This window comes from Lissotriton helveticus, chromosome 10 (assembly GCF_964261635.1).
Source record: "Lissotriton helveticus chromosome 10, aLisHel1.1, whole genome shotgun sequence".
In the NCBI taxonomy this organism is placed as follows: domain Eukaryota; kingdom Metazoa; phylum Chordata; class Amphibia; order Caudata; family Salamandridae; genus Lissotriton; species Lissotriton helveticus.
The window spans coordinates 1,168,797,032-1,168,818,780 of NC_136071.1; the positions used below are offsets into that span (position 1 = coordinate 1,168,797,032).

Consider the following 21,749-nt stretch of genomic DNA (forward strand, 5'->3'; position numbering starts at 1 on the left):
CTCAGCAAAAATTATGTAAACAGTTGAGACATGGATAATATAGCATTCATAGGGGCACAAGCATCAAGGTAGGCTTTTGCGATTCCTTAATTGAGATTATTAAGGAATCACAATTAAGGAATTGCAAAAGCCTATGCATGTAGAAATCGCTAAAAAATTGCGATTTCTAAACATTCCTTAATTGCGACTCGCAAATTGCGACTCACAATTAAGGAATGACTTACCATTCGTTCCTATGGGCCTATAGGCCCATAGGAATGAATGGGAATTGCATGCTCAGTTTGCGAGTGACCAATAGGTACTTGCAAATTGCGCATGCAATTTCAAGGGTGCCAAAAGGACACCCTGTTGCACCCCTGAAATTGTAATCTGAACACATGTTGTGCACGCACATGCCCCAAGGGCATGCGTGTGTGTAACCAGGAACTTTGAAAAATGCACTTTAGTACATTTTTCAAAGTTTTTGCAAATTACCATCAAGTTCAATTTGATGGTAATTTGCGACCCCTATTTCCGAAATCGCAATTTGCAATTTCATCATGCATTGCATTCAGGGAATCGCAATTTGCGATTCCCTAAATGCAATCCCAATTAAGTAATCGCTATTTTAGCAATTTCTCTAATTGTATTTGGGATAATGCATACCAAATGCAAAAATACCAGTCACAAAGGGGCAGATTCTGCCAATCTGCCCTTTTGAGACCGTTTTTTCGCTTGATGCATGTGGCCCATAGCCCCCTGGACTGAGAACCATCAGCTAAGGGACAAGGTTGGGATGACTCTTTCTTTGATGCCACACAAAGCACAAAATGATACATTTTTGCATTTTAGTTCCTGTGCATAAGAAAAAAGTGCACCACAATGGACTAAAAATTCAATAGCATCCCTCATTAACTCTGACAATTGTAAAGATGCTTCCAGCATACAATCTAACAAGTGGCAAGGATCTCCTACAGGGAATCACTTCAGCTCGGGTATTAATTTTGACAGGTCATCACACAACTTTTTCTTATACGCAGCTGAATCACTGCAAATACAAACAATATCATTCTAATCTTTGCTGAACTTGGAAAGAACCTTTTTTTGCAGAGCATTCCAAGTGACACTGCGTTCCATGTTATCCAAAAGTATGGTGTCATGTTTTCACCACTATCCCAGATGCTTGGTGATAACGCTCTTTATGCATATACTTGTCACTATACCTTGCATTGCATGTTTAAAGCCTGAGGTGTTGGAAATTCCCCTATTATCAATAATGACCCACTAGAAACTGTGGGGAGATGTATTAATGGTTTTGACCAATTCTCTGTGGGTAAATGTGATGACACATATTAGGAAAGATTCTTATGAAATCAGCTATTTTATCTATCCATGAAAGAATCAAACAAAGCCAAAATATCAAATATGATTTTGATATTTCCTGATTCTCTACAGTTAATAAAATAATTAAAACGAGACCTAAAACATGCTTCTAAAGCCTGCATCTTTAGACCAAAGACCACAAAACTGAAAAAAGCAAAAGGAAGAAGAAGCAATATTTTAGTGGCATCTCTAAACAACAAAATCCAAGCAGAATGTTAGCACAATCTTTCTTAATGCTAGCTTGTATAACAAACTTACATTGTATTAGCCCCTTAAGGAAGGGAAAAAAATGTCTCTTTCACTCTCTTTTTCCTTTCTTTGAATGGTAATTAGTTTGTGGTTGTGCAGGAGTTTTTCAGTGTTTATATGTTTTCACTGGTGAGGGCTATTTCTCTTTCATTGGGGTTGTATCAGTTATTATAGGTTTAAACCTAAAACTCCACAGCCTAAGTATGATTTACTATTCCAACACTTTCCCTAGTGTTGCACACACTGGAGTGGGAATAGTAAATCATACTATTCCTAAGTCCAGTGCGCCATCTAGCGCAAGCCATTGTAACGACTTGCGTTGTAATGGTAGTGCGTTGTGGCAACGCTGTCGTTGTAATGACCGCGTTGTGTTTGCATCACGGAGTAAAATCCGCAATGTAAAGAGATATATTCTGTTTGCTCACCTCAAAGACTTGCATTGGTTGCCAGTCAAGGCAAGAGTGAAACTTAAGGGACTGACCTTAGCCCACAAATCTTTCTATAGGCTGGGCCCCACCTATCTGCCCAAGAGCTACTGCACTATCAGCCTCCGAGAATATTGCGCTGTATGGAGGCTTTGCTGAGGCTCTACTGACAGCAGTGCCCAAGACAAAGAAGAAAAGATGGGTTGAGTCTTCATTTTCTGCCACGGCTCCCTGAGGCTGGAATTCATTGCCCGTGTCTCCAGAGCCATCAAGGATCGGGAGTCTTTTAGACGTCAGCTGAAGACTTGGCTTTTTATTGAGGTGTTTTAATTCTCATTTGTAGATTCTCTCGCTTTTCTGGCCTGTTATTGCCGGGACACTCTATTGAATAGCCATGTGCTTTATACATGTTTTTGATATGATTTTCTCACACAATTTGTTAAAGCAAGTAGGGTGGGGTTGAATCTAGGGTCTCCAAGTGGCTCTCCCTGCAGGTGATACACTAGTGCTAACAGCATGCACTGCTCTGATGGGGACACACTCAAGTCCGCCCGGCATCTGTTGGATGCTCCACAGGGTGGGTGGGCAGTGCATCATTATAAAGTGCGACATTTGGGTGGTAATGGTGCCTTTACACCATTATTTATGAGACATCAGGCCCATATTACCTCCAGGGTGTAGCTCCAGGAGGCACACCTCCTAATAAATGTATCCTGCTGTGTGTAGTTGGGTGCAGGCATTGCTTAATTTATAAAACAATAAGTGCCAGGGCTCTTGTCAGGAGTCCACTGCAGCTTGCACCGCCCAGTGCCCCTGCCATGCTGCCAATGACAGAACCGACACAACTACTAACAATTACACTCCTACAATTGTGACAATTCAGACTATTTCAGGGCACAAAGCAATAAGAATGCCTTAGGGGGCAGAAAACAGTCATTTTCAATCTATATTAAATTAATAAGCAACTGTTTTTGTGCTTATCTCTAAATTAGACAAACAGCACCACCATGTGGCAGACTGTCACAAGCACTGGTGTTGACAATTAAGTATGGGTGCTGAGCACCGGAAACCACAGGCTCAAATTAAGCACTGGGTCCAGGGGTCTCCAGTCAGGCTAGCAGTGTCTGTGGTTGGGTTTCCACTTGGATTAGCAGCCCTCATAACACAGACACAAATCTCTGTAAAACTTTGCAGAGCTTGTGTACACCCACCCCTCCTCTTCCCTGTCTCACAAAACAGGCAAAGAATAAACAGAGGACAGGATGGCTCCTATGTGGTGCAGAGAAGCCTTTTAAATGTAATACTCAGTTCATCCATTTTGTGATTTCAATGGAGGTGATGGTTGGGAAATCTTTGTTCAATACCCCCCACCCCACGAATCTAACTGACTAAGATACACCACTGATTACTTCAGATCTGTGATGGATGACCCTGTTCCTAACGTGTTCCTATGTGTAAGGCCTACTTAAGGCATATGTGAGGTTGCACTGCCATAATGTTCATTATTTCTGACAATAGTGAGCCTATATTCCAAGTTTACACAATATGTGTCATTAGTGTTGTACAGGTCTGCCTTTATCCCTGCACAGTGTGTACGACAAATCCATCAGAGCGTATCACGTGAGCGAACACTCAGTGCATACTCTCCTGGTGCTGTTCTCACAGATCACTACGATGAGGGACACATTCTCAGACCCCCTGTGGGAATAATCTAGGGCTGGGCGTAGTTTGTGAAGTAGCGCTTTGTGAAGCTACGCAAAGTGCACTTCTCACTATGCGAGCTATGCGTAGCACTACGCAAACTGCGTAGTAGCATGTTCGCACTGTGCAAGATGCCGTTTTCAATGATTGCACAGTGCGGACAAGCATCCGGCACTGTGCAATCATTGAAAATGGCATCTTGCACAGTGCGAGCTGTAGTTTTCTGCCGCTCGAGGAGATTTTTACTCAAGCTGCAGCTTTCTCAATGCGGACTGGTAGTTTCTCATCGCAAGCGGTCGCGACCACTCGCAATGAGAAACCAGACCTCCCCGCGTTGAGAATCTCGCAGGGAGGTTTATTTTCCACGCTCGCGATCGGCAACTTGATGTTGCTGATCGCGAACGAGGAAAAAGTCTCGCTAGGATGTCATTTTGCTTGCTCGCGGTCGCCAACTTGACCTTGAGGACCGCGAGCAAACAAAAAATGACCGCTGCACTACGCTACACTATGCTACGCATGTTCGCACTGTGCTACGTGCAGTTCGCGTAGTGCGAAGTTGCGCACACTTCGCAAACTAAACGAGCGTAGCATAGTGCTTTGCCCAGGCCTGGAATAATCCCAGAGGTGTGGGGCTCCATTCTTTCAGAGAGAGGGGCGGGGGGGTGAATGCCTCCAGGTGCCTCCAAGGACATCTGGCAACTCCCCCAAACACCCTGGCTATGAAGGGCAAAGGTTGTACCCACAACCCTCAGTCTTACTTCTCATGGTAGAAGAACACACCTGCCAGCAAGTAGGATTAGGATATGGAGGGCAAATACCCCTGATTGCCTACCATGCCTAGGTACTTTTGTGCGCTTTAGTCAAACCGTGTTCAATTGGCTCAGCCTTTACTTTTGTAATGTAGCTGTTGATTCGCATCACAGTCACGGAGGGGCAGGTGTGGTCCCGCCCCAGAGGGCATAGAGGAAGAAAGGTTTGGATGGAGAAGCAGAATTGACAGAGGTGAAATAGAGAGAACGTTCAGTTTCCCAGGGGGCCCCTTCAAAGTTGGGGGCCTTGGGCAATTGCCCACTTTGCTCTGGTGCAGTGGCCTTCTTACTTATGAAGTGGGTTGGGAATTGGTTGACTGGTGGTGGCAGCAGGAAGTGGTAAATGGAGCCCTCTCCAGGATAAAGGTGGTGTCAGGTACAGTACCACAGGGGTCCTGCAGCTGCACTCTTCCTGGTGTACATGGGTGATGCTGCAGAGGGCTGCAGGAGGGGGTGACCCGGTGCTTTGCAGCTTTGCTGATCAGGTGGGATTGGGGGAGGGATTAAAGGGGGCAGCTAGGTAATGTAAACATGTGGAAGGGATCTGTCATGTGCTATAGAGGTCTCATGACAGGGACTCTGCCTAGCATGACCTAAACTTCTCCTACTGTGTGTGAAGGAGCAGTGCATGCTGTGAGTCACAGTAGGGGAGAGCAGAGGGGGCAGGAGGGCGGCAGATGGCAGGTAATTACCATGGGGCAGGGCAGGTGAGGGAGATAGTGGTGGGTGACTGGATACCAAAGGCTTCAATTTTGAGCGTCTGATGCGTCACTTTTTGTGACGCGTCGGCAGCGTAAAACATGCCTCATGTTGCGCACTATTTACAAAGTGACGCATCTAAGCAGACGCGTCGCTTTGTGAACCCCTGCGCTACATTATACCTGCAGGTTTAATGTATGCAGGGGGGCGTTCCCCCGCAAAAAGCCTCGTAGAAGTGACGCACTGTGTCACTTCCTGGCTGCAAATGTGTCACAAACTTACGCCTGCTTCACAGCAGGCATAAGACTTATGCAGGCCCTTTCACATGGGGCTTGCCGCATGTGAAAGGACGCATTGCTGGAGTTGCGTCATTTTTGTGACATACTCCAGCAATGCGTCACTTTTGCGCCGTACAGATAAGTCAGAATTACTGACATATCTGTAACTCCTTGCGACATGATGCGTCATACATTAAATATGACGCATCAGGAATGTCGCAAGGAGTGCGAACTGAGAAGTGACGCATTGCTTCTTTCACGTAGTGATGCGTCATTTCTCATAAATGAGGCCCCAAGTAATTAATATAAAAATGTATGAAATGTATGAAAAGGGAGCGGGTTGGTGGGGGACATAGGGGTGGGTGACTGGACACCAAGTTAATAATGTAAAGAATTTATGAAATGTATGAAAAGGGAGTGGGTTGGTGGGGGACATAGGTTTGTGTGACAAGACACCAAGTAAATCATGTAAAAATATATGAAATGTATGGAAAGGGGAGGGACTGCTGGGGGACATAGGTGCTGGTGGGAGGCCAGCAAGTGAACAATATAACTATAGGTGTAAGGGGGGAGGGGCAGCTGGAGAAGGGTGGGACAGGGGTCTCAGTGCCAGGTAATTACAGTTGAAAACTCTGGCAAGGAGAGGAGCGAGGGAGGAGCTGCCGAGGTAGAGCCAAGTAAATAATTAATATACAATTATATGGGAAGAGAGGCAGTCATGAGGGTGTTTGTGGAGGGAGGCAAGACGTCAGATAAGTTATATGAAAATATGTGGGAAGGAGGGTCACTTTTGGAGCAGTTGAGGGAAGGTGACGTCATGCCAGGTAATTTATATGTTTAGTGCTTAGGGGAGTGTCTGTTAGGACTAGTAGTGCTCAAAGGGGCATAATAATATACCTTTGGACTCCACACACCAGGTGGATGAGTGAATGGGCATGGCAGGTTTTGTGGTCCTATGAGTGACAGAAAACGTTTGTATGGGCGTGGGTAAAAAAACTAGTAGGAAAAACAATCTAATAGCACAACTGAGATTGTTCTTGAGACACTGATATATACGTTTGCTGATAAATACGCAGATATGGAGGGAGGGTGCTTCACCCAATCCAATCTGAGAGAAGTGACGCTGCAGGCTCGGAATGTACATTCCGTCATTTTTTGCACACAGCTGTTTTTTAATAAAATAGATCCTAATAAACAATATTTTCAATACTCATCTTTACCACTGTTGGATTTACTGATTATTATATGAATTATTTATAGCATAATTATATTTTCCAAACATGCCAGCTTCAAACGTTTCTATTTAAGGCCCAGGCTACACCTTGATGTATTACTTGTAAAGTTTTCCTATTAATCTTGCGCAACTAGAGAACGCGCACCTCCTCGCTGACGACTGCTGCAAAACGCAAAGACATCTGCAACTTCAGATGTATAGGAAGATGCCATACATTAATGTCCATATCAACAGGCTCCATCAACACTCTTATGAAGCCGCTCCTCTTTCCGCTCTATCTGCTGTTGTAATATGGAGGACCTGTCAACGGTGCAAACTCCTGTCTCATCAACGACACTTGAGTTGCACGCAATGCAGCCTATCTTTCCTCGCTTCTTGGTGAATGTTATCGTGGTCTACAGCAACATTATGCATCATTTTTCCCCAAAAAATCCTGTTGATGACGCGTTTCGGTAGGTTTTGATATGGTTCACACCACCTTCATCAGGACATATCAATTAAAAAATATATTTTGCTGCTAGCAATGGCTGATCGCTCTTGCAAGTATATTCTTTCCTTATGTTCCTCGTGTGCAGCCAAGTTTTCCTTCCCTCATTGGAAATATGTATGAGAATTTTTATTTACTCCTGCCGGCAGGCCACTCTTGCTGCTAATATTTGTTTTGTTTTTCTCTCCATAGAGCCTGGTCCTTTTTCACACTGTCTCGGTTCTGCAGGACAATCTCTGTGCTTATTTGAGTGGCGCCTCCCAATCTGGCAAATTGAATATGTAATGAACTGTGTAGTGAAAGAATTGATTTATGTAAAAACTAAATATTATTAATGTGCAATAGGTTTTAAACATGTATTAGGACTTTTGTTTATTAATAAATGGTTTTGTTTTTAAAATTATAAGACAGCGAAAACTTTACATGAGTTGTGAGGTAAGAACTGCATTCATGAAAGAGTGATGGTTTCAGGGGGGAATATTTTAATACCCCAAAAAGTACAAAATGGAAATAATTTGTTTATGGTGGTCCAACCTTAATCTGATGTAGGAAGATGACATGGGCAGATGGGGGAGGTCCTTAACTTGTCATCAAGCATTTCATAATGCTGATCTCAGGGCAGGTGCCTGCTTGCTTTTCAGAAAGTGCAGCCATTACCTGGAGCTGTGCCATGCACTCTGGGTAAATGGTCTATCTAGCCATCAATAATCTGCATCTTGAGGGATCGCCCCACCTTACTCAGGTCAATGGGGGGCTAAAAGGAACTCTATAGGCATGTGGCCCATGCTGAGTTGTTATCAACAATCAAGAACTTAAATACAACTTAATTTCTGTTCTTCTATCGTGTTGGTCAACAGTACCATGAGGTTTATTGGGGCAAATGTCTGAAGGGATGCCCGATGCCTTCACGCCTGAGCCCAGCTATAGAAAAAACAATCAATGGTCAACTCTTCTTGGCTATCTGCCTGCTTGCATGCTTCCCTGGTGGAAGAACAGAGGCTCAGGGAAGGGCAGACCCACACTTGTCTGTCTGGTGCACAGATTAGAAAAAGACTGTCTGGTCCCTAGACTACCTCATCCAAATGTGCTGTGATGCTATATTAACAGTTGATTGTGCGTTATACAGGTGCCAAATAAAAATTAATATTTCCAACACTCTCCTATCTGTCTGTGGATAAGTACAGCATCAATAATGCACTAAAATCCCAAACTAGCAATCCAAATTTGTATTTTTATCTGTATTCAAGGAAGGTGAGTGAAGACAAAAGTTCAATTCTAATCATTACAACGATTAAAATAAAGGTTTTTAGTGGTGTTAGCACTATAAAAAAGCAATGTTATCTCACGGCGATGCTGCCATAATCAGATACGTTCATTCCACATATTGTGGCATCATCAGTAGATGAGGGGCTTTAATTCCATCAGATGACGTCATACCAGCTCTGACAGGTAGCTGCGCCTGTACTGGTCTGAGCCCTGTCTCAGGCACATGTTCCATCCCCCCAAGCACATCCTTCACAGACTGGGCCCTGCCCCTCTGTCATGCCCTTTCTGGGCTATGGCATGTCCTTATGTTCATGCCTCCAACACCCTACCTCAAACCCCTTGGAACCCTTTTTTGAGGTGTTTGCAGCCCTTCCTGTCTCTATTCTAAGAAGTCAAGACCTCATCCTACTGTGATTTATTTTGGGACATCTGAAGCTCTTCCTACACCACATTGCTTTAAAGAAACTCACACTTTGTTCTGGCTATGTATATTTGGGAGTCCCTACTCTGGTTACCAATATATGCCCTACTTGTTGTCTTATCACCGACAGGTCTGTGGTTTAGAGGAAGACAGTGCACTGCACCCTGGTATTGCGTCGGGCTCTGAACCATGTCGCTCACATCATCTGTCATCAGCGACATCTGCCTATGTTCCTCTAGCAGGAATTCTGGCTCTAAGCTCCAACCAGCATTCATTCTCAAACCACCCTATACATTGTGCCTGGTCAGGCCCTCCAATCCATAGGTTAAGCCCATTGAAAAGCCCATCAAGAAAGTCAACTCTTAGGGAATTCCGAAAGTGCTGCTTTTTCACCTTCCACAAATATGCATAGGATGACCTGGATGGTAGTTGGGGGGACTGGTCTGCAACCTGGCCGAAAAGCACACATTGAGGCAAGTAAAAGCGGGCAGGTTGCGTGCGTTGAAATGCGGATTGGCAATAACAACAATGTGCCCCTTTGCAATGGAATTCGCCTGCGGACAATGGCCACCTGTGCAAGTGCATTGCATATGGGCCATTTTTGGATTTTTTACTAATACGCTCATGGGGCTATTTGGGGTTTTCCACCCCGATGCTGCAGTATCGATCAATGGAGGTGCATATTTGCAACATACATCACTCTACTCCTGATTGGCCCTCACATGCCTGTCATTTGTTCCATGTTCCCCAGTGCCTGCATGTGACAAGGAGTTTGTTAAAAAAGGACTTTGCTGTCACTTAAGGTTAAAAACACCCATGATATAAGTCCCCCATCACACCATCAGGGGCGGCTCCTCCCAAACAGCGGGGCAGCGTCACCCCGCCTCCTGCGAGCACAGCAGACAAACACAAATAAATAAAATGGCATAGTACTGCCATTTTATTTTGCCACCAGCTCGTGCTGTGTACAGCGCAAGTGTGATTGCAGCATTACTTCTGCCCCTTTCAGTACGCATGTCGGATTGGTCAGCTGGTTACCTACGCCCAACCTGAAATGTGCACTGTAGACCCAGCATCCCAAAACTGTAGAACAGCCAGGGGATTGCTGGCACAGGCCCCCAGCCTCAAAATGAGCACTGGGTTAGCCTGCTCCCACCAATCCTGGAGCTGCTGGAAACAGCATGGGAGCAGCTCCAGGATTGGTTGGATTCACGTTCCAATGAGTAGGAACGAAGTCCTTCCATTCCTGTTCGCGGACTACAGGGGAAAAGTGCTGCCCTATGGGAGCCACAGACAGATATGGTGAGTTTAGCACCATTGCGCCTCACCATATTTTAGTGCTGCTAGCCGCCACTGCATCACATAAAATCCTACATGATGGGTAACCTGGTTATATCACGAGATTCTTATTTTACCCCCCCCTGCATTCCACAGCCTTGTTGAGGACATGTGCAGCAATGCAGCAGTGATGGAACCTCTAAGCAGTTCAGCCAGAACTGAGTGTTGACAACATACTCTAGGGAACAGCCTAGTTTTCTAGAACCTTTCTAACCTGAGGTTGCCTACTTCCATAGTGCTCTGTTGAAGTGCGAGCCTGTATGTATTGCTCACCTTGCGTGGCTTGTGTCTTTAAACAGCACAATCCTGTCTGCCTGTTGCCAGAAGGCCTACATTCACACTAATGTATAGAACACACAAGGAAATAAAGAGAAAGACTCAATTCAAGAAATACACCCAGAAAAGGACGACATATTCTAGATTGAGCCCACAACTAAGAGTTCTGCTATGTTAGAAGAAAGCTGTTGGTTGGCACATCCTTCTCTGTCCAAAGTATATAACTCGCTCCCAGGGGAAATTCTACCTGCTAAAAATCAGATTGAGTTTGGAAGGAAGCTGATAACGTTGCGACTATTTTGCCAGCTACAATATGAGTTTACCTAGGGGCCCCGGGATCAGCAGGACCTCAGTCCCACCAACCTCTCCCCTATCTTGGCCATCATTCCTCCTCCTGCTCATTCTCCCTCTGAGGTCTCTCAGCAAAGTGTCCTTTCTCACCTCTTTTTTAAACACTATGACAAAGAGGCTCTGCTTCACCTCATGACCCCAGTCCATCATGAATATTAATTTAACACTGTAGACAGTTGATCATCCAAGTGCAGTATGGAAGCAGCTCCTAGAAGCCTCTTGGAGGTAGTTGAAATATGAAATGAAATACCAGTATTTGTAAAGCGCACAGCTACCTCCGAAGTGGTGTACCGCGCTGGGGGCCGTCGGGAAGATTAAGCGAGCTATTGCCCAGAGTCACATGGTGTTGGACTGACCTGCCGCAGGTGATCGAACCGTGAGCCCCAGATTCCAGCGTCAGTCGCCCTGGCCGCTGCAACACACATCTACACGGTTACGCCTCTCTTCTGCCTGCAGTCCACTCTACAGTATTCTATGCTATGCTGTAGGTTATCAATGTGTTGCATCTTTATTTGGCCATCTAGTCTCTTTGAGAACCTTTCACAGCCCTCTCACACCTTATGGAGGAGGGATCATGCCTTATAAACCTCACTAGGGCCCTTACTCTCAGCAAAGCTGCAGTCAGGGTCAAGATCAGCCTCAGATTAAATACCAGCCTCTTGAATTTCAGGAAGGAGCTAAAGTCGTGGCTCTTTGTGCAATAATTTCTGCCTTGTCTGTCCGCTCCTGGACATCTGTTCCCAAATCTGCTAAAGCGCCGGGATACTCCTTTGGAGTAGCTGATCGCTATATATTCCAACTTAACATAACATAACATCAGTGACTCCCCCTCCAGCTGTCGCCTTTTCTTTAGGAGCAATGCCTCAAAGCAGTCAACTATACCACATTATAGACTAGTGATTACACTTAATAGTTTCTAATGAGCTTCGGTGCAACTTTGCAAGAAGCTTCCTTCGCTTTACAGCAAGAGTAATTAAGCTGAGATAGTATTTTTCTTTCACTGGGACAGCATATTTCTCGAGATGCTACTACCGCAGCCCCCTTGGTGGAGAAGTGTGGCTCAATGGTTAGAGCGGCAGACCCTGATGCAGAGGTCTGGCCCGGAACCAGGGTTCAATTCCCGTCTCGGCAGGTCTTGGGCTCAATTTCCTCGGACCTGCTAATTCTCGCCTCGGTGCCTATTCTAATCATGGGCCCCACTCTGCAACTCTGGGCAATAGCTTGCTTAATCTCCACAACGGCCCCAACAGCGCTGGGATGCCTGGCTGCACCTGGGGGGTGCCCAGGAGTGGACATTTCCCAGGGAAGCCAGGAAGGGTTCCTAAGCGATATACGGACAGCGCCGGGACACCTCCGGTGGAGGTAGCTGTGCGCTTTACAAATTCCGACATTTATATTTTTTACATTTTTTGAAGGAAGAGAAAACGATGACATGAACAATGCATGTCCTGCTCAGCTGACAAGACGAGAACCTGGGTTGAATGTCAAAATATTGTTTACAAAATCATTCTCCCATTGGCTGTAGATTTTCTGGTATTATCTCCAATGGGGTGATATTTTTATAGATTATAATTAGGGCAGATATTTATGTCAGATGATATTCTGGTAGCAATGTTCTAGAGCCACATCTCAAAACTGAGGGCGTAAAGACCCCCCGACGCTGGGGAACTATTGGCAATAAAAGGCTAAAAAGGGTGGTGTGGTAATGTGAAGGGGACTAGCTTTGGTGATGCCTAGCTCCACCGCACTGTCACACCTCTAGGCACTGGAGCAGCCTGTAGGGAGCCTGTAGCACAGAACAAGCCCCCAATAAATAATCAGTGCGACAATCGGGGTCTCCACTTGCTCCGCGTGTGTATAAAGTCACCGCTATTTAGCAACTTAGGGCCTGATTACGATCTTGGCGGACAGGGTTACTCCATCACAAACATGACCGATATCTCGTCTGCCAAATTACAATTCCATTATATCCTATGGAACTTCTAAGTTGTGCAGAAGGTTGTTCCATTCTGCAGGTCACCCCTCAATTGTAGCGCACCGATGTCCTCAAAGTATGCTGGACTTCACAGAAACCACATTATTACATTAATCTTATTATGCCTTTGCTAATCATTAGGGACGGGCGTCTCTTGCTCCCTTAATCTCATTACATGTTCGACTTGAGCACCCTAGCCTCAGGACTTTGGAAAGCTCTGTTGTAGAAGAGGAGCGTGGCACAATCTACAAATTTCAAGACCAGTCTTCTGAAAAAGATCAAATCTCACCTTAACTACATCTTCAGTTTCTTCAGCTTCCCTTGTCCTCTGACCTTTCGCCCCCCACCGCCCCTCACCAAGTCCCTAGGGCTCACGAGGTTTACTTGAAAAGGTGCTCCCTTTTAAACGAGGAGGCAGGGGGTCTTATCCCACCTTGGATGCTTGGCCAAAACTCGTGTTATGAAGCTGTGTGAACATCCCTATGTGCTCTCCATTTGCTATAGTGCAGTCCAGCAGTGCCCTGATGACAACTTCCCCTAAGAGGCGGAAGGTTTAGGGAGTTTGCCTCTGCAAGACCTCTGAAGTCTAAAAATATTTAAAACGGGGTCTCATAATTCAAGCCTCTTAAAAACTACTGTTTGAAAGAGAATTCTCAGCAAAAAATAAGACAATAAGACAATCACCTTACATAAAAAGAGTTTGCATGCACTACCCGTCGCCAGGCTAGTTATTGTAGTTCCACGAACTTCGCGAAATGCAAAGTTGTGAACAGTGCACAAGTTTCCTGGTGGACTGGATGCCACAGAACCCTGGCTCCAGCCAGCTGAATCACTTTCTGTAATTTGGCGTCAATTGGATGCTACGGGGCAGATTTACAAGGACTGGCGCATCCCTGCCTATCAGCAGGGATGCGCCAGGTAAGATGCGTCACGCAAGTTTACCCTTGCGCCACATCAGATGTGCAACGAATTTACATTGCGGCGCATCTTGGCGCAAGGATAAACAGATGCGTGACGCATCTGATGGCGTAAGGGCGGCGCATTGCTGGAGTCATGTCGCAAGCACAACGCAACTCCAGCAATGGTCAGGGGCTGCCAATACCTAACATGCTGCGTCACGCCATACACCTGCTTCAAGCAGGCGCAGGGTTTTGACGCAGCGGTGTTGGAAAAGTGACTCAGTGAAATTTTGTAGATTTCACTGCGTCACTTTTCCGAGGCTTTTTCCGACGGAACGCCCACCCTGCATACATTAAACCTGACGCAGGTTTAATGTGGCGCAGCGCTTTACAACGTGACACATCTCCCTAGATACATCACGTTGTAAATAGGGCACAACATGGTGCATGGTTTACGCCGCCGCTGCATCACAAAAGTGACACAACGGCGGCGTAAAAGTGTCGCAAGAGGCTTGTAAATCTGCCCCTACATGCGGTGTTGTTTTGTACAGCGCCAAGAAACCTTATGGTGTACGTGCCCTTAACAAGTTCCTTTCGCATAACATTACATAATATAACATGACATAACTGTGAGACATCAGAACATAGAGAGAGAGCAGTGATCTTCAGACCATTCCGTCCCAAAACTAAAACAAATACCTACAAGGCAGCTGCCATTTTCTTCTCGATCTGACTCCAAAAAACGGCTACGCTTTGACCATAACAGAATGTTACCCTTAATAAAACTCTCCCCTCAAGCTTGGCCTATCCCTTAAACAGTGCTTTGTGTCCTTGGGCTCCTGACCAATGAGATGCTGCCTGAGGGACATGGATCCATGACTGGTCTGGGAAGGACCAATCCTGAGTTTTCCATTGGAGGATTCATACTTCCATGGGCAGCATGACTCTGGTAAGACTGTTTGTCATCCTGATTCTGAATACCCCTGCAGTCACTGGCAGCTGCAAGCCTTCCAGCTCACACGGTGCCACCGTATAACATACACTTTCTACACTCATCACACAACGACCTGATGAAGAGCCACTATCACATAATGAGGTCGAAACACTTGCAAAGAATAGGTTTCCAGCTCGGATGAGAATTCTCTACTGAACTGTACTCTGATTAAACCAGGCCTTCCAACTCACATGGTGCTACCATATAACTTATAGTTTCTTCACTCATTACTCATTAAACAACGACCTGGTGAAGAGCCACTATCACATAGTGAGGTTGAAACACTTACACAGAATAGGTTTCAAGCTCAGATGTGAACGCTCCGCACAGCTGGGCTCTAATTGAACCAGGCCTGCCAATCCACACAATGTATCTCTGTGCACGCAGTTCCTTTACTTATAACACAGTGACCCAGTGATGGTCCAGTACTACACGGCAAGCTAGAAAACCTTGCAAAGAATAGGTTTCCATCTTAGGGCTGAACGCTCTATACAGATGGGCTCCAATTAAAACCTCTCCAGCATATAGGAGGTGGCTCCAGGTGATGGCATTCTTGCAGTAGGTGACTGGGAAGTATTGGGGCTACACACCTGCTCCCTTCATCACCCACCGCCACCCCACCCTATCCCTCTTCCCTGTGCAGTCACACAGTGAACATTATTCCAAGTTTAAATGCCCAGGGGCTTTTCCCATGGAAGTGATAGACATAAGCAGTGCAGTCCTTTGAGTCTACATTGATAGCTGAGATTGAAAGGTCAGGCATGAGAGGAGACCTGTTCTTTCAGGAAATGGAGGAATCCTTTGCAGACTTAGAATAAAATGAGGTGAAATGTATTCCAGGCGTAACCGCTCTGCTGTTGTGAAGAGCAGCCAGGCACAAGCCCTGTCACAGCTCCAAGTGTCACCTTGTAGGGTGCCAGGAGCTGGCAGGTGTTACCCTATGCTGCACGCACCCTATGCCTCTACTATGCCAAGCCTTCCTCCGGCTCTCCTTAACCCCTTCGCTGCGGCGGCAATTCCGCCGCAGTGCTAAGGGGGTGGGGGGGCCGCACGGCGCTTGCGTACTCGTGACGGAACCGCTCCATCATGAGTCACGGTTGTGCTGTGCTTATGATGGAGCAGTTCCGGCATGGCTCCGCCCGCTCTTAAGAACGCTCAGCGCAGTCGCGGAATCGCTGCCACGCAGGTGCTCCGAGCGGGCCGTGACGGAACCGCTCCGTCATCAGCACAGCGCGGCCGTGTCTGATGACGGAGCGGTTCCGTCACCAGCAGGGGAGGGGTTAAACCCGTACACACCCTAGTACCGTGACAACGGGATGATGGTTCTGCAACGGGGCTTTGTAGGCCATCCTGGACTTCCATCTCCATACAGAGGCCTCCAGAGCCCCGAGGCTCAGTGAATTATAAGTGAACGAACTCCGAGATAAGTCGCTCTATATGTAAAAAGCAGCTGGTTGAGAGTGATTATCCTATGTAACATAACATGTGTATTTGTAAAACGCCCGTAGGTCTCTTGGCGCTGAATAACAGATGTTTATTGTTACCCAACTCAATGGTACTCATTTTATCGACCTCAGATGGATGATGGGCTGAGTGGACCTGCCGGGATTTGAACCTGCGACCATGAGGTCTCACACAGGACCCTGCAGTGGATGAATTAGTCCACTGAGCCACCAGACCTGGCTATATAATGAATGCGCTTCTCTGGTGCCAGGGCATGGAAGGTGATTGGGTGAAGCACATGGCCTGGCATTGATGACAGCCCCTGGAAGGAGACACGGGCTCTCTGTTCTTTGAGCTGCAGCATTGCCATGCACTGCCTCTTAAACCGCTGGAGCAGGGTTCAAGGCCTCTCCATGTGCAGCGGGTCTGGCACCGCAATGCCTGTCCTCTCTTCACAAATACCATTTTCTTCTTTCCGTAGATCCCCCCCCCCCCCTTGGGTGAGGTTTTGCAATGGGGGTGAGTGAGGCTATGTCTTGTGGAAGCATCAGATGCACGTTTGCTGCACATGACTACTTACTGTAATAAGTTATTACAAGTGAGTAGCGATGCAATTTCCTAATTACATACACATTTTAACATATCTGTAATAAGAAAGTAATATAATGATAGGGAGAATGCTATATCCTACGAAGCATAAATACATAAACTGGCAACAGAAGAGGGGTGCCAAGCCCATCACAACCTGTCCAATTTAAGAAATTGCAACACTGCACACCATACATGTTAACTTTTCTGTTCTCACTCTCAAATATTACATATGAAAATGGGATGCAGGTTTTTCTACGTAAATTCCAGGGTTGCATGCATGATATCTGCATATTTGTGCATTTGTATTTCAGCATGTGCATATGCTTTGCTGTACATGTAATATGTATTTCAATATGTAATATTTGTTTTCATAACAAAGTGAAACAGATTTTGCTAAGAGCTACACAGATAATCCAAAGTTAATTGTGGCACAAAGTACTCTGAAATCTAAGGTTTGCAGGCGGCTAATCATGTTTGGGGCAACCACATTTCTGAGACACAATTTTCAGCCAGGGCACTCATATTTATATGGCAAAGGAACACAGCAGCCTTACTTTATTAAGGCACAGGGAGTGCTCCAATGATAAAATTATATTTTACCTCGAGTAAAGAAAAAGCTACCACCTTGTCTGTATACAACTGTAGTAAAAATCCAAAAAGCAGACCTCTTACCTATGATGAAGAGAATTTCCACTGAGATGTCGCTGACAGTTGTGCTCCGCGTCGTGGACAGGTCGTCGTTCCCGATGAAGGACACGTTATATGGGACTGTGACCGCAACATAAAACGTTGCCAGTAAGATGAGCCAGTCCCATCCCGCCTTGAAAGTGCTAAAATGCAGAATGATGAATTTGGACTTCTTAGCATCGGATACCTTGTACTCTGGGAAGGCGGACTTGTCTACAAACACGTTCTGCACAGAAAGAGAAAAGGGAGGGGTTAATGCTGAAGTTCTGCCGATAAATATTCATGTAGAGATTCGAAATGCTCCAAAAGTACGTCATATTTTTAGTGGCACCAGAGTTGGTCAGGCCTATTGGAATATCAGGGGTTCTGGGGGGCATATTATCAAGGCGGGAGATAAGAGATTATCGCGCTTTAGCGGCCGTTTTCGCCCAGTAAGCGGCGATAATTTAATCGCCCTATTAACAAGCTGTCACTAACAGCAGTTAGCGACAGCTTGTAGGCGATAGAAAGCGGTTTGGGGCCCGCTTTGCATGTCCGCGATATTTAACGCTAACGACATGCAAAGTGGGCGTATCCAACCTGTTAGCGACTGTAAGCAGTCGCTAACATCGCTTTCGCCTATTATCAACGCAGGCGTGGCAATGGAAATATTCGCGCTAAACGCAAATATCTCCAAAAGCTAACGCTTGCTCAGACCAGTTCTTAGCCATTATATCCAATGGGAAGTGGATATTATGGCTAAGACCCTATTGACGTTAATGCGTGAATATCACTGTATTCTCAGCGATATTCCTGCATTTCGCCGCTATCGCCGGATATTTTATCGCTTTAGAGATAAACGTTGCTAATAGCACGTTATCTCTGCCAATGCTTGGCGATAAAAAAAAACTCGCTAAGCCCATTTAGCGATAAATATCGCTAATTGTTCGTAATATGCCCCTGGGATATACGCTCATGCTGCGGAAAGTGTTGTTAACTCTGGGTCTGGGTCAGTCTCATATCACGCAGGCATGGCATCTGATTGACTGTTCTAGCCTTATTGGCTTTTCGAAATGTATATTATAATTCGCGTAATTTCGGAATTTTGTATTAAGCTTGTTGTGAGAAGTTTCAGCAATTACTGTCCAATGCCACTTTGCAAAATGATTTCGATGTTGGTGGCAGAATTAAAGCTCTGCAGCATGAAAACAAACACGAGCAACCGGAACGTGTGCAGCTGTGTTGGCGGTAAATGTATTTTTCATTTTGTTTTCTGGGGTGAAATGCATCACTGCGTCAAAAAATGACACGAGGACGCCTTTCACTCTAAAATACAGCGCTAAATTGCAGATTTGCATTTGACTTATTTACGAGTCATTTTTCACAATTTTTCTGAGATTTCACACAATTTTCCAAAACCAAATTATGCAAACTTGACACACCTCTTCTTTTCAGGAGCCTTGACAATTCCAGAAGTCTCCCAATGTACTCCCAATCCACTGCCTCCTGAATTGGCCCCTCCCACAAAATCAGAAGTGAATGCAATGTTAATCTTACAACGAAATACCCTCAACTGAGAACTTAGGGGCATATTACCAAGGAATAGCGATATTTATCGCAAAATGCGCTTAGTGCATTTTTTTTATCGCTGCCTATCGCTGGATATGTTAACAGAGAAAACATGCTATTAGCAACGTTTTTCTCCATTGTGCTAAAATATCCAGCGATAGTGGCGAAATGTGTGAATATCGCTGAGAATACAGCGATATTCACGCATTAGCGACGAAATGCTCTTAGCCATGTTATCCACCTCCCATTGAATCACATGGCTAAGAACTGGTCTGGGCAGGTGTTAGTATTTGGAGATATTCACGCTTAGCGCGAATATTTCCATCGCTACGCCTGCCTTGCTAATAGGCGATAGCGACGTTAGCGACTGCTTTCAGTCGCTAACTGGTTGCGTACGCCCACTTTGCATGTCATTAGCGATAAACATCGCTGACATGCAAAGCGGGCCCCAAACCGCTCGCTGTCGCCTAAAAGCTGTCGCTAACATCAGTTAGCGACAGCTTGCTAATAGGGCGATAGAATTATCGCCACTTAGCAAACGAGAACGGCCGCTAAATCGGCGATAATTGCCTATCACCCCCCTTGGTAAGATGCCCCTTAGACATTTTGGAAAAGAATGTTTGTGATATGGTATTTTAAATTGATAAGTACAGGAACATTTAACCTACCGCAGCAAGAGCAAAGACAAAACAAACAATTCATGGAAGCTAAAAACCACAGCGTCCCATGAAAGTACGCTTCAATGTTCTTTCCCTTAGGAGTGCCTTTTCTTCTGCTTCCCTAAGGCGACTTGATTGTACAAGGCTCCTTAAGACAGGGCTCGGGGCGCAGAGCATGCAAGATTTAAATGGCATAGCACGCGCTGAAATAATATATTTTTTTCTTCGATGCTGCATGCTGCTCACATCCATTCAAAGACAACTAGGGAAGGTGAAGGATTTGCCATTCCTAAAAATGAATCGAGGGGACATTTAACAAACAGGCACGCAGCACTGCAAGTCACCTTCTGCGCTGCGTGACAGGGAAAGGGCAGGGATGTGCCGTACTCTTTTCAACGCAGTGCTAGAATGCTGAGGACCAGGGTTCCTGATGGCCAAATAGTGGGGCAGATTTACAATAGCTGGCTCATCCCTGCATATCATCAGGGATGCACCAGTTATTGTGCATCACTGCTCCGCTACCATGGATGCACCGCATTTTCAATGCGGCGCACCATAAGGCAAAAAACGGACAGATGCGTGACGCATCTGTGCCGTAAAAGCGGCGCATTGCTGGAGTTGCGTCGCAAGCGCGACGCAGCTCCAGGAAGGCTCGGGGTGCCCTTTCTTCAAAATGCTGCATCAATCCTTATGCCTGCTTCAAGCAGGGGCAGGGTTTTTACGCAGCATGGGCTTAAAAGTGACTGAGTAAAATCTTGTAGATTTCACCCCCTGCCCTGGAACGCCTACTTCTGGCGCAGGGCTTTACAACGTGACGCATCTCCCAGATGCGTCACATTGTAAATTCCCTGCACCATGGTGCCTCTTTTGACCTACTGCTACGTCTCAAAAGTGACGCAACGGCGGCGTAAAAGAGGCGCAAGGGGCTTGTAAATCTGCCCCATTGTCCTGTAGATCATATTCTGCTGTACCTTGGATTGAGCCTCTGGTATATTGAACAGAAGTCTTCTGGTGACAATCCGCAGTCGAGAAGACGCTCAAAATGGAAGCAAGGATGCATTTTGCACTAAGAAATATCTCTAAATGTAACAAAACATAAAAGGCAGCGTGAACAGCCTCTTGTGCTCGCTAAAAGTTCTTTCCTGGTAGTGTTTCTTTGTCCAAATTTCTCTTAATTATGTGACCGGGTATATTCGGGTTATTATGGGGCAATTCTGCATCAAAAAGTAACTTAGAATTACTGAAATGGCTCCGATTACCCTTGGGTAGTTGAAATACCGGCCAGGCCTAACAATTTCATGGTGAGCAAAACAAAATATGGAACAGAACACATTAGACACATGTCTGTGTGTGTCAGAATTGATGACATAACATACCTGGCACAAATACTCCCTAAGGAAGGTAACATGTGGTAATCAATGTTGGGACGTAACTGGTAGCGGTTGTTCATACGTGTTCAGCTCCATCTCTCGATTGATAGATCGAAAAGGCTGGAGCTACTTAAGGGAAATCACTGGGCTCCTTTGGGACACTGAGGGACCCTCTCTCTTTGAAATTTGCTCGAAGCCCCAATCTGGAATCCCTCCACAAAATCATAATTGACTTTTTCTCAATCTAGGAAAGATTTTACAAATTGTTTAGAGTGTTATGTTATGTTATAACTACTTATATAGCGCTCAGCTGCCCCAGCGAAGGGGCGTCCCGGCGCTTTACAGCAGAGAAAGAGAAGCATACTACGGAAAGAACCAGTAAGGCATGTTCCTGAGGATTTTATTATTTTACGGGAAAGAGATGGGTCTTAACTGCCTTCCTAAAGGTCAGCAGGTCATCTAGTTCATGTGTGTGGGTTGGTAATGAGTTCCACAGTTTTGCCGCCAGATAGCGAAAGGAACGACCTCCTGCTCTGCAGCGTTTCACCCGAGGCACCGTGACCAAATGCTGCCCCATCGAGCGCAGTGCTCGAGAGGGAACGTATGGGGTCAGCAGGGTTTCCAGCATTTTAGGCATAGCTAGTTTCAGTATTGGAACATCTATACATTAGAATGAAAGATGTTTTT

The 21,749-nt window shown here is 45.7% G+C and overlaps 1 protein-coding gene across 1 annotated transcript in view; it reads right to left on the reverse strand.

The window, feature by feature from the left end:
• KCNH8 (potassium voltage-gated channel subfamily H member 8) overlaps positions 1–21,749 on the reverse strand; it is a 938,852-nt gene that overhangs the window by 338,806 nt on the left and 578,297 nt on the right. Inside the window, exon 5 of the mRNA XM_078662854.1 lies at positions 17,471–17,711. Coding sequence (XP_078518980.1) covers positions 17,471–17,711 — 241 coding nt within the window. The remainder of the gene's footprint in view (positions 1–17,470; positions 17,712–21,749) is intronic.